General features: G+C 38.2%; 2 protein-coding genes across 2 annotated transcripts in view; both read left to right on the top strand.

Moving 5' to 3' along the window:
* The window catches only part of igf1 (insulin-like growth factor 1), a 14,362-nt gene extending 11,904 nt beyond the window's left edge, over positions 1-2,458 (top strand). Inside the window, exon 5 of the mRNA XM_016558741.1 lies at positions 1,099-2,458. Within this exon, the coding sequence (XP_016414227.1) occupies positions 1,099-1,158 (60 nt within the window). The 3' untranslated portion in view covers positions 1,159-2,458. The remainder of the gene's footprint in view (positions 1-1,098) is intronic.
* Positions 2,459-12,345: 9,887 nt separating this feature from the next.
* On the top strand, positions 12,346-14,082 carry LOC107744918 (pro-MCH 2). Its single transcript, XM_074560197.1, is given in 3 exon segments — positions 12,346-12,591; positions 13,243-13,411; positions 14,006-14,082. Coding segments are annotated over 3 exon segments (465 nt in total). The 3' UTR covers positions 14,056-14,082.
* Positions 14,083-14,262: the final 180 nt, after the last annotated feature.

Genomic DNA, 14,262 nt, shown 5'->3' on the forward strand with positions numbered 1-14,262 from the left:
GTATGGTTTGTTAGGATAGGACAATATTTGACCGAGATACAACTATTTGAAAAAAAAAATCTAAATATTGAGAAAATCGCCTTTAAAGTTGTCCAAATGAAGTTCTTAGCAATGCATATTACTAATTAGGGCTGCACAATTAATCTAATTTCTAATCGCAATTACAATTATGGATGCCGCAATTACGTTCAAAGTGGCAATTAATCGTTCAAAGTCCACTTGTGTTATTCTGCAGGCTTAAGATATGTTTTTTTCTTTCTACATGTTACATTAAGGGTTTTTCCATTGTTTTAGTATAACATTATAATACCATTCATATTTTTACTTTTTTTATCATTTAAAGAAGAAACCAATCCGATGTATATTTGACATTTGAGGCTTAATACTATAGAAAAGCACTAAAGTGTTTTCAGCTTGTTTATTTTCATATAAAAATATGGCATGCAGTTGCATCAAGCAATGGTATAAACATCATTCAATGTAAATTGTGATAATCGTAATTAATAATCGCAATTACAATTTCAAGGGAATAATCGACAATATGGATATTTGTCATAATCGTGCAGCCCTAAATACCGGTACATTGTGCAGCGATACATACCTAAGGAAAAAGCAGCTCTTCCCTCACCCCACTGCCCAAATGTGGGCCATCCTTTTAAGTGCTCTGTCGTCCTCTCTCAAAAAAGAAAACCATTAGCAAGTGAACTGCCTAAGTGGTTTTTGACCTGCATGTGCTCTCCACAGACATATTTCTGCACCCATACGTCGTCATGCGCTGGAAGCCGAATATAAGGTCACCTTAGATGTCTGCACGCTGAGTTTAGAGTCTGGCCCCTCACACCGGCCTTTCTCCTCCACTCCTTGCATGCGGTTTCATTCCTAGCTCGTGAATTACACTTATTAATCTTGCTGTGGTGAAACCTTTGATGTGTTGCTTTGACAGTAGATTTCCTCAGCATTATGAAATAACACTCCGTTCACCAAACAGCTGTGTTGTTATGGGCAGCAACAGCCGTTCTGCTCTCGTTGGGTCGGCTTTCTGCGTTTCTTCTCATCATCTGAACTGAAACTCACTGCCTTTCTCTTTCTTATTTTCAGGAGGTTCATCAGAAGAACTCGAGCCGAGGAAACTCAGGGGGCAGAAACTATCGCATGTAGAGGACAGTAAGGCGAATGGCTGAGAGAGACAAGTGAAACTGTTGGACAGCGGGGAAACGGGATGAAAGAAAGACTGGTCTTCCAGGGACATGCTCCACTGTAAAAAAAAAACTAAATATTAAAAATAAAAAAAAATTAAATAAAAACCAACAAGATACTGGATACTGTTAAAGCCCCATGTTAAGACAAACAAAATCTGATGATTTCCATAGACTGCACCATTCCATACTGGGGGAAAATCATAAATTAGCTGCTAAAAAAGTCAAATGATAACGGTTTATCCTCTTTGTGTGAACGGTTGCACCTAATGGATGCCGAAAGCTTTTTATAGTGGCAAAAAACAAATTTTTGCAGGCACACGAGAGGCACGAGAAAGGAGTTCGCAGGGAGATCACGGACCGTGTTGACAAGAAAGGCTGTCTAGACAGTTTATACCAGATGGAACCCTTGCAAAACTGAACTACGGCTGCACAGAGAGATGACATATAAAATACAAATCAATCTTTTCTTATTTGATTCATTGTGCAAAACCAGATCAAGGGGTATTATACAAAAACCTTATGCAGATATGCTGAGGTGCTCTAGAGAACACATTCAGGATCGATGGATCCTGACCTACATCCTGCAAAACACCCTTTTTTAAAAAAAATTGTGTGAGGGATCTTTGCTTCTTTTTTTAATCATTTTAACTGCATGGATTACCTTCTTTAGAAAATAGGAGGTGAAAGCCATTCACTCGAAGTTATCCGCATGCATTTACACCAGTGTATCAGCATGCAAAGGAAAGACAACAGAAACTACAACAGAAGCAAAAAATTACTAGCAATTGTAACACATAACATCAAGAAGAACAAAATCTGGTTTAGCAGCTACTGTTTATCAAATAGGAAGTTGCAGGCTTGCATCTTTACAGCGAAAGAATGGTGACAACTCACTGGCTGTATTAAAGGGATATTTCGCCCAAAAATGAAAATTGTGGGTTTACTTAAAATATGACTTTTGTAGTCCATTTTTGATGCGTGTTTCTTCTAGGAAAAATAAAAAAGGCAATTGCAATGTTATTTTGCATAATACAACCTTACGGCTCATAAGTGATTACTTTAAACTTTATCACACAATTACCCTTTTTATTTTTTTCTCCGAAGCAGGCTTATGTAATTGCAGAGCACCAGTCATTTGGAATTATGTTTCTATTGCATTTAATTTTTGTTCCATTTGAAGCTTTCCAGACATGGTCATTGTACAGGAAATACTGGAAACAAATTTCATTCTGAAAAAAGAATAATACCAGATTAAAAATGACAGAAGGGTGCATAAACAACGACACAATGTCTGTTTTTGGGTGAACTACCCCTCTACACCCCACTTTAAGCCACTGTCACAGGGGTTGTGCGGTGTGACCATCTGCATGATTTCCTCTTTTCTGACCCCAATGGATCACGTCAACCCACACTGTTTACTCTGTATCTATACTCAACCTATATTAACCTTTGCATTCTCTAACCATAATCATATGTGATGGCATTATATAGCGGAACCATATAAAAGATCAACCCACTGTATAATGGTGCTATTTTGTAGTTTGTTACTTGCAGGGGTTGGCTGAAAACATGAAGCTCATTGTTGGAAGTCTTCCCTTTTGCACAGCCTTGTGGCCACTATTGTAATAATATTCTTTTATTTTTAAGCTATTTCAATAAGGTTACAGTGTAAGCGAGCAAAAGTATTTTTGTGAGAGCTGTGAATGCATAGAAAAAGGAAAAAATGTGGCCCGAGATGGTTAATTGCTGTTTTTGTTTTCTCTACGGTTTTTAAATTATTATTTTTGAAACAATAACCTCCCAATGCCAAATAACTTGACAGAGTACTGTAAACGGCAAATCTCCAATATTACCAAAACTTTGACCATCACAAAGTAGCTTTTCGTGCACGCTACATTCATTTAGACATCTTGGCACTGAACTTAAGTATTTGTAACTGGCAAGGAAATGGTGCAAAACAGTCTTCAGTGTAATTCAGAGATGAGAAAGACAAAGTTACAGTTCAATTCCAGTTAGTAACCGTGTAATTTGGCTAACACTGTACGAGTCTATTCAGGACCATTGTTTTTCCTTTTTTCTTGCCTATGTTTTTACTTATCGATGTGTCTAGGGAGGTTTAATAGGAAAATTGCACCAAGATTAAGTAAATTACACCATCAGTGCAATTAAGAAAGGTTGTGTTTTAACTAGTAGCACCTTAACCATACGAAGAGAAAACATCATCTATAAACAAGATACAGATGTTTAACATTTTCAAAAAGGTAACTATCCATTTTTGGACAACCTAAATTCACGTCTTCGAGTGTTTGTACTTTTGAACTGGGCTGTATGCGTTTTATATAATCTTCTCAATCTGAATTAAGAAACAATAGGACAATGTAGAGTCATTTGCAATAGCCACCCAGAATGTCTATATAATGTGCACAAGTTTGATGTAATAGATCTCCAGCAAAAGGTCCTCACCTAATACCAAAGACTTTGAATATTTAAGGTATGTTGGTTATAGCTTTGTGGCAAATACTATGGGCAGCCTTGCCTATGTTTTTACTTATCGATGTGTCTAGGGAGGTTTAATAGGAAAATTGCACCAAGATTAAGTAAATTACACCATCAGTGCAATTAAGAAAGGTTGTGTTTTAACTAGTAGCACCTTAACCATACGAAGAGAAAACATCATCTATAAACAAGATACAGATGTTTAACATTTTCAAAAAGGTAACTATCCATTTTTGGACAACCTAAATTCACGTCTTCGAGTGTTTGTACTTTTGAACTGGGCTGTATGCGTTTTATATAATCTTCTCAATCTGAATTAAGAAACAATAGGACAATGTAGAGTCATTTGCAATAGCCACCCAGAATGTCTATATAATGTGCACAAGTTTGATGTAATAGATCTCCAGCAAAAGGTCCTCACCTAATACCAAAGACTTTGAATATTTAAGGTATGTTGGTTATAGCTTTGTGGCAAATACTATGGGCAGCACTAAAGATACTTCTTGAATCTTCAATTAGACACATTAAGCAACACATTTTTACAAACATATTGTGCTTATTTTGAAGTTGTTCTGTTTCCCATTACATTGAATGTAGGATTTAAGGCTGCTGCAAAGTTTTGCGGCACTTCGCTTGAGTTTGATAGTTTTCATCAGAACATATATCCAGAGACAGAAACGGTATGGAAGGACAAATGTTAAGAGGATTCTGGGCATTGATCATTAACGCATTCTTTTGATTGTGAGGCTTTCATTAGGCTACTGGTGCTCAATTGCTTTCTGTATAAATATGAAAATACTGACAGATTGGTTCACCGTTCCTGCTGAATAAACCACTTGTCAATATCTGAAGTCTCAAAGAGTGATTATTACAAATACAGGAACTATACTTTTTAGTTACATAACAGCCATGAACCAAGATTTGCTGCTTGCTAGCCCGTTTCAGGGGGAGGGGCTTTTTGCTTATTGAGGGCATTTAATTGGACAAAAATCTGTTAGTGCAGGATGAGTCATCTATACTTTTAGTTTGTTTACCCAGAAGAAAAAGTGTCAACTCAAAGCTAACACACAGACTAAAATCCCCCAAACTCTCATTCTTTCAAGCAGAGAAGCAATGTTCCTGCCCCTTGCAAAGCACCTCGAAAACTAAAAGGTAATGGAAGTACAGCATTTGCCAAACTGTACATTAATGCACTAAACCTAAACCTGCACAGTCACCGCATGACAAAGTGATACTTCCTAAAATATGACATGTTCCGCCAAGACAAACAAATCAGGCTGTGGCTGTACTGACAAAAGAGGCTGCACATTCAGCTTTTTCTAAGTGACGGGACAAAGCTCTCATAATCTGTCAGCACTTTTTAATGGATATACAGTGGAACAATAAAGCCTTTTAATAGATAAATTGGCCACCTGGCTTAGTTTCAGCAGACATTTTTTGAAATGAGCATGCAGCTGGCAGGCATTGTCTCTACGTAATTTGATTTTCATCCTTTTTTTTTTTGGTAAGACCAATCAATTATTATGCCCAATTAAATAAATTACAGACTGCAAATTATTCTGGATTCTCAGCAAAACCTGAGAAACCATTGAATAAACTTTTTAAGAGTTGTAGATTATTCAAACCTGACTTCAAGCTAACTTGGTCTGAACAAAAGATACAGTACATTACAAATGTCTGCTAATTATATATAAAATCACTTTTGTTAACAAGAAAGTTTATTCAGAAATGAAAATCATTTACTTACCATGTTGTTTTAAAGCCATTTGGGTTTCTTCTGATGAAGGAGTTGTTAGGCAGAATGTTCACACTGCTTTTTATATGTATTTTTTCTACAAGTATTTCAAAGCATTACAACAGGACTGTGCAAAAAAAACAAAGACTGAAATTTAAGTCATTATTCACTAAAATTATCTCTCTTCTTTGCAACATTCAAATCTCATTTTTGTGTGATTTGAATATGCGCACATTAAAATTTGCCAAGACTAGTGTTGTTAATGTTAACTAAATTATTATAAATCATTTACGTTAATTGAAACCTGAAATGAAATTAAATAAATGTTAGATGAAAAACTTGCTTTAAAATTAGAAATGTGGCCTTGGAAACTGACTGAAATAAAATAAAAGTTGAAGTACTAAAATTACTAAAACTAAAATAAATTAAACAAACAGCAGAAATATCAAAATAAAAGCCAATCATTAGTATCAAACAAGGTCTGGCTGTAACTATAAAATGGCTTCACACCATAAAAACAGTAATTTGGACCACTGTTATGACGCTTTTTGACATTTTAGGAGCTTTAGGTCAACACGGTTCACTTTTTAGAAGAAAAAAAAAAAATCAGCATGAATATTCTTTTAAACATCTCCTTTTGTGTTCCCTTAGGTACATATTTGGAACAAAATGACAGTTTTTTGGGGGGAGATGAAATGTTATTTTAATAAGGGTCACTATTACAAAACCTACTTTTTTGGTAAGTTGACAATGCACTTCCAAACCACACTCCACGAAAACACTCAGTGTACTTTCACTCCTATTAAATCTTGCAATGTTCCAATGACATTTTATTCTATTATAACAACAGCAATGCACATTTCTCACACATACGACACGCCAGTACCACCATTCCATATGCCATCTAGCTAATGGTAACCAAGGACAGCTGTTTGAAGGCAGCAGCTTCCCATCTGCTGGTCAGTTTCTAGGGATTCTAGCTAAAAAGCAAGCTTGTGTTATTTTCCCCAGACTGGGCCTACAGTAGCTCTCTGAGTGCCGAGTGCATCCAAGGACACAGTTCCTGGAGCTAGCCCTGAAACTGAAGCTTCGAGCCCATTCAACTTACGTGTGCTATTGTCTTCTCAATGACCTTGTGGTCTGATTCAGTTCTTTCTACCATTTCCCAAACATCCCCACAGTAGTTTCAGAAGAAAAAGTATTCATGTAGGGCTGAAATGCCATGTTTTCACTGCTAATGAATACAAGGCATCAGTTAGCCTGATGAAACAGATGGTGCATAAAGATTTACAATAATAAATTATTAATTTATTCATAAGGGAGCAGCAACTATTTAAACACCATCTTGACAGGTTTTTTTTCCCCTCGCTCTCTCACTCCCTTTTTTTTTTTTTGGGACAGGTGCACTGCAACATCTGACAACTTTACAATACGAGCTTGAACAACCATTGATGAAACACATTCATTCCAAACACCATGTGTTCAGAAATCATAATCAGATTCAGGTGTTTACTGGAACTTGACTGCTTTCTGTTGTTTTGTTTACTAGACAAATACATAAGCGACAGACTGTCAGTTCCACAATCAAGCACAAGCTGTAATACTTTCTAATAAACGCAGCTGCGCTGTTGATGAAAGGTGGATGAATATATGGAAAACAGACATTCTGTTGTGTTATCTATAGTCATACAAGATGACATGCCCTGGTAAAGATAGCTAATACAATGCATAAATGGTGGTAGCATATTGAAATCCTCAAACAACGACAATCCTACATTCTTCCATGCTCTTACTATTTGATTATATACAGTACATAATATATCCTGGCATTTAAAATGACAACATTAAATCAATCAATCCAATTGACTTTCCCAAGACCAGTGCTGTTATTGTTAACTAAAACAAACATTGTTTTTGTTAACTGAAATAAATTTGAAATAAAACATTAGATGAACAACTTAGACTTATTTCAGTTAGAAGCTTATTTCAGATTCTAATTTTTAAGTTGAAATAGTAAAATTAATTAATCTGGAATATAAATAAAACCTTTAAAAAAAAAATACTACTACTAAAACAAATAAACTGAAAATGTAAAAATTCTAAATATTAATAATACTATAACAATACATAAGTACTAAAATAACACCACCTAATACACACACCTGATCTTATGTGTGATCCATATGTGCACCAAACATACGAAATAAATAAAAATAAAATATTCATCCAATTTTCTCTGCCTTTGAGGAAGTGGAAGACCAAAACACCCCATCCATTTGTCCAACCAAGAAACAGTCCTACAGCAAACTAATGAAATAAGTTCAGTCCGCCTCAAACAATTTGCAATTGCATTTTGTGCCACTAGTGATGTAAAAATTACACAGACATTTTTAACCGACTTTTCACAATAACATCAAATCCTGATCCTCAAGTGCTACATTATTTCATGCTACAGTACATATCCTGTTGACCCTGAAATGTGTTGCATTAATAAAATAAAATAAAATTGCGAAAAATCTATTTCATGCATTTAAAAATACATGTATGAGTATTATCAATTAAGAGAACAAAATACACTGATATCAAAACTAAACTTTTTATGTATGATCTATAAATATCTATAGACTTGCAATAATACTGTAAGCGCAACATACATACAACACTACTCATGTACAAGAGTTAGCAGGCGACATCCATGCCCCAACATGCTCCCTTTCACCCTCTAGATCACTCCCTCCCTCAGCAGTGGAAATTCACTGGGAGCTGATTGTGGCAAGAGTGTTGGCTCAGCTGCGAGCTTTAAGAACCCATGATGTCAGACCCATATTTTCCTTGGAGAGTTTCTCATCAGCTGCATTGTTCCTGGAAACTATGGTCTGTTCTCTGGGCAACAAAGAAGCCAACCCCATCTCGGTCCACCATGGTCCCGCTTGAGCCCCCATTGGCCCCTTCTTCCCTGAACCCATCATTTACTACACCACCAAACAACAGACAAGTAAAGAAAATAATCTGGTAATATGATCAATGGGGAGAGCATCTTGGAATTGCGACCATAAATTCTCCTGGTTTCCCAAAGGATGATCAAAAGCAGCTTTTTAACATCTTTGGAAAATGGAAATGTATGGTTTGTGATGACGTGTGTAACAAAATAGGACAGAGTATCATGCCCGGACTTTTTGACATCGGTGGGGAATATGGTGATGATACTGGTGATGTCATCTAGCCAAGCGTCCCTGTTGACCACAAGACACATTTGACCACTTTACAGCAGTGCCCCGATATGAGAAGCAAAGGAACTAAATGTTCCCGTGAGATGCTCCCTGACAAAGTGCTTGGTTCATCGGTCCCACAGCTTAAATCTTTCAGTCCATTTCTGCAGTCCTGTCTTTTGTTACATTATTTAAAACTCATCACACAGCTAGTTCTGTTGAAGAATTAATGCTTTTCCTCGATAGAGAAGCATCCACATGTGATTTTCAATTCAAACTGGCAATGAGTGGAATATCTTTGAGTCAGCGGCCATAATTGTACGTAACTATATCCCACATGAAAAAAAAAAACTGTCATTCCAACCACTCTCTCTTTTCCATTACTGGGTATTTCAGCGGCCAGTTCTGGAGTGGATACCTGATCCATCAATGGCAAAGACCGTGAGGTGAGAGACAGGGCGAGATGGGGCCGTGGCAGAATCCAGGGCCAAAAGCGTGATTCTCTGTAACTGGAAAAATAGCCAAAATTCTGATGTCATTACATATCTTGTGTCACCGTTGGTAATTCCCATGCTGATTGTGGCAAGAGTGTTGGCTTAGCTGCGAGCTTTAAGAACCCATGATGTCAGACCCATATTTTCCTTGGAGAGTTTCTCATCAGCTGCATTGTTCCTGGAAACTATGGTCTGTTCTCTGGGCAACAAAGAAGCCAACCCCATCTCGGTCCACCATGGTCCCGCTTGAGCCCCCATTGGCCCCTTCTTCCCTGAACCCATCATTTACTACACCACCAAACAACAGACAAGTAAAGAAAATAATCTGGTAATATGATCAATGGGGAGAGCATCTTGGAATTGCGACCATAAATTCTCCTGGTTTCCCAAAGGATGATCAAAAGCAGCTTTTTAACATCTTTGGAAAATGGAAATGTATGGTTTGTGATGACGTGTGTAACAAAATAGGACAGAGTAAGCCCGGTCCTTTTGGCATCGGTTGGGGAATATGGTGATGATGCTGGTGATGTCATCTAGCCAAGCATCTCAGTTGACCACAAGACACATTTGACCACTTTACAGCAGTGCCCCGATATGAGAAGCAAAGGAACTAAATGTTCCCGTGAGATGCTCCCTGACATAGCGCTTGGTTCATCAGTCCCACAGCTTAAATCTTTCAGTCCATTTCCGCAGTACTGTTTTTTGTTGCATTATTTAAAACTCATCACATAGCTCCAGTTGTTGAAGAATTAATGCTTTTCCTCGAAAGAGAAGCATCCACATGTGATTTTTAATTTAAACTGGCAATGAGTGGAATATCTTTGAGTCAGCGGCCATAATTGTACGTAACTTTATCCCACACGGAGAAAAAAACAAAAAAAAAACACTCATTCAGACCACTCTCTCTTTTCCATTACGGTGTATTTCAGCTGCCAATTCTGGAGTGGATACCTGATCCATCAATGGCAAAGACCGTGAGGTGAGTGATAGGGCAAGATGGGGCCGTGGCAGAATCCAGGGCCAAAAGCGTGATTTTGTGCAACAGGAAAAATAGCCAAAATTATGATGTCATTATATATCTTGTGTCACTGATGGTAATTCCCATGCAAAGTATTCAGGGGACACAAATGGATTTCCATTTGAGTGCAATGCTTAAATTACAGGATGTTCATGTCTCCAGTTTTGCGGCAAAAGGATAGATTTGTGTAGGAGCAAATCAACTGACCCAGTCAGTTTGTACTCTCAAAGCACATACTACAAACTGCTGAGAGCTTTTGCAGTAGTACGAAAGCAGATAGCGGACATGAGACACTTTTGGAAAGCTCACATGTCCTGCAGTGTGATGTGCTAAATGCCATCTAAAACTATTTTGATTGGGAAACAGGGTCACAGAACCTATAATACACACTTTCACTTATTGAAGAAATAAAATGCAATAAACCAACATTAGCACTTTAAATTCTCATTATTCACATGACTTTTGCCACCATGACTTAATCCCTCTTCATTTAAAATAATTAAACAGAACCTTTGTGACTTTGTGGAGCTTATCGGTACATTAATAAAGCAGTATCTCCCCATCTAGTGGCCTAGCTAACATGTCAGTTACACAGAGGTTGAAGCTTCAAAAACCTGGAGAAGGATGAAGCTAGACCACAAATGTACTCCAAGTGTTTCACCATGGTGGTAATTGAGGCATGAAAGGGGATCTATGAATATTAGTTTGAAATTGCACATCAGAACATTACATTATCATTGTAAGGGTAATCAAAGGTGGGAAGAGGTCACTCTGGAGGGTGAGACACATCAGAACGCGGAGTGGAAACATAGACAGAGGGGTTACAATAACAAAGTGTTAAACTCTGAAGTTCAGTTGTACTCTTGCTGGAACAGTCGTGTCTCCATAGACCAGTTGAGTCCTTCAGTAGAGGCTCTCTCACTCCAACACAAATACTCACTAAATAAAGGCTGAGTGTTCCAAGTAAAATCACTTCAGCTGAGTTCAATAACTATTATTCATGTCCCATTTCTTCTTGCCTATGCAACAGGCACCATAATATTAATAAGGAAAGCCTTTATGTTTTCATAAGAACTGAAGAGGAGCCTTGTAGAGCACATTTCTGATTTCTTATGAAGTGCCCTACAGGACTCAGGCTGACTAGAACAAAAAAGTGATAACCTAAAACCGTTGGTTACTTGCATCTTGAGAGTGTGTACCAGTATTTAGTGTGAACCTTGATTATCTTTCTGTGAGCAAATGACTCTTTTGAGCTGCTTCATTTTAATGAATCAGTTAAAAAGATTGAAGAAATAAAGTCTTGAGTCTGAAATCGTCCTGATACGACACATTTACCCCTGCTCTGCTAAATTTCACAAGCGAAATCCTGCCATTTCAATGGGAATTCACATTGTCAGGAATTTTGCATAAGGTCAAAACATTTTCCCATGCATATTTTGCAGCAACCTTCAGGAGCACTTGGTGATTACAGACAGGTGTGTTGGAGCAGAATTAGAACTCAACTCTACAGGTAGGTAGACCTTAAGCAGCAAGATTGGGCACCCCTGGTCTAATGAAATTACTAATAATCCAGCTCTGACCTACAAACAAAAGTAGTACATGAAGATAATAGACGATACCGTGAGGAGGCGGCGCCAAGGGAATTGGAGTCATTTGATGGATGACGATGTCTCACAACAGGTATTCTTCCTTCTTTGAGGCTCATTCCTTTCATATTGTAACCATTTGCACTGGATTACTACCACTGCTTAGACAAAACGTGACCTCAACGTGCAACCTTTGACCTGCTGCATGAGCTTGACAAACTAAGTATGGCAGGGGGTACGAAAGCTATATTGGAAGGGGATGCCCTTTTCTCCAGATTCACAATGAAAGGCTCACAGGTGTTATTTGGCCTTATACAAAACCACTGTGGGGCCTTTTAGAAAAACGAAAACCATTCAAAATATAATCCTCCTGCTTTAAAACATGTCTCAATATCCACCCTGTGGATAGGCATCCACCTTTTATCAAGGTGAACAACTTTTCACCAAAGGAGAGCCACGGAAATCATCAAAACTCAAATAATAGATCAGAACGGACAACTCATCATCATCATCATCAGACACTATAAAAGCACACATTTGATACTCGGTGGATATGCGAGTGCAAAGCCAGGTTCCTGCAAGCAAATCAACCATCATCACCCATGATCATGGCATCATCTTACATGGTCATCTTTGCACTTGCAATTTTAGTTGAGTTGACTACTCGCGCAACAACAGCTTTGCCCAAAGTTAAGATGGATGGAGAACATACAGACCAAGACAGAGCGGTGCCGATAGAAGGAGAAGACGATGTAAGCGAAATGGGACCTGGGCGGCTCACCTTCAGAAGACAACCAATCATAGAGGGCAGACTGGTGGACGAAGATGGGATAAAACGCATCTTCATACTTGCTGTAAGTGTTTGGGAGTTAATTTCTTGACAAAGTAGGAGTTTTATTTAATTTTATTTTACATTGTTACTTCAGGTAAAAACCAGATTCCATGATTGTATTTGCCAACATTTACATGCAAGTTTTGATCAGATTAAAGCAAGAAATCGTACCAGTCCGATTTTGCTGGTGTGGTGAGAATCAGATGACCTTTCTATGGGTATCGAACAGAGCTTTCTCAATTCAAGGCTGAATTGTCCTCACATTGCTACAATTATCAGTGCAGTAATGGAATAGTCGGAGAGGACTATGGGAAGGACACGGTCACAAGAGGGGAAATGGAATCTATGGATAAAAGGGCCCACGGTGATATTGTGAAAATTGGCTAAGTGAGGCATGGGAAACTTTGTCACATTTCTTCCATGTGGGGCTCCATGCGCCGGCTTTGCTCCAGTAGTTTGGGAGCAGTTATGGAGAGGGATCTTGAGGCTGCCCTCGGGCGTGTGTTGTTCGAATTAACTTAAACATCTCCAGGTGCTGTTTCAGACTTTAATACAGTAGGAAAAATGCCTGTAGAGGGAGCAGTGTTTTGAGTTTAGCTTGGGCTGCTTCTGTTCAAGTGGCTGTCCCACATTCGGAAGTGCTGACTAAAAATGCCTTTCCCTTTTCCACCAGGACACAGGAATAAAAGGGTCTCTTGGGAGGGAAACAAACCTTGCCTTTTCGAGAACGTTCCCTGTCTTCCCGCCGCGTGGGATGGATCGGGCTCTGGATGGATTCAACACGAGGGATGAGTGACGTAGCACAGATAATGTCATTCCCATTGGCAGGAGGGACATAGACCGTAAGCACTGCCAAGTTTCTTATCTTCTTCCTCTTCATCCTTTTCGGATATATTTTTACATAGCCATGAAAGTAGCCTGATATGCTTGAGGAAACTTGAGGACTAAGTTTTAAATAATTTTACATATATATTTATAATTTTATAGTTATATTTATAGTTAACATTCTAAAAACAATTTACCCAGAGAAGGACTGGCCATCCATCCATGCCGTTTTCCTGCCTACGCCCAAGATGCGGGGATAGGCTCCAGCATCAATGCAGTTTGAAAAAGGAATGGATGGATTAAAATGGCACATTACCAAACTGAGAAGAAACCTTGTTAGAAAACAAGGGCCATCCATAACTTTCTGAAAAACAAAACAGATTACCAGAAATAGAGCCAGACTAAAATGGTTTGCTGGTCTTACCTGGTTCAAGCTGGTCTCCCAACTGAAGAGTGTTCAAAACCCCTCTACAACTGGCAAATCAGACCAGCAAAGCAGCTTAGGTTGATTTCATCTTTGTTTCAGCAGGGAATATAGCAGTGAATAAACAAGTAGCCTTCCAGTTACATTTAATGCTAAATTTGTTTTGCTCTTCCTGTTCTCTTCACAGTACTGAGGTGCATGATAGGGAGAGTATACAGGCCCTACTTGCATGCTTGAAAACAGAGCAGCTGACAAAGCACCTGTATGATTTTCCCAGCTCTCCCCTGATCCTGTAAGACACTCCAAATATAAAGATGACAAACATGATTTAAAAAGAACTGAAATAAAAAAATTATTAAAATCTGCAAAGTATGAGTCATGTTCAAGGGGAACAAAACATTCATCATGAAAGGTACCCCAGTCACACAATCCTCAACTAAAATG

This window comes from Sinocyclocheilus rhinocerous, unplaced genomic scaffold (assembly GCF_001515625.1).
Source record: "Sinocyclocheilus rhinocerous isolate Xijiao unplaced genomic scaffold, SAMN03320098_v1.1 scaffold258, whole genome shotgun sequence".
NCBI classification, from domain to species: domain Eukaryota; kingdom Metazoa; phylum Chordata; class Actinopteri; order Cypriniformes; family Cyprinidae; genus Sinocyclocheilus; species Sinocyclocheilus rhinocerous.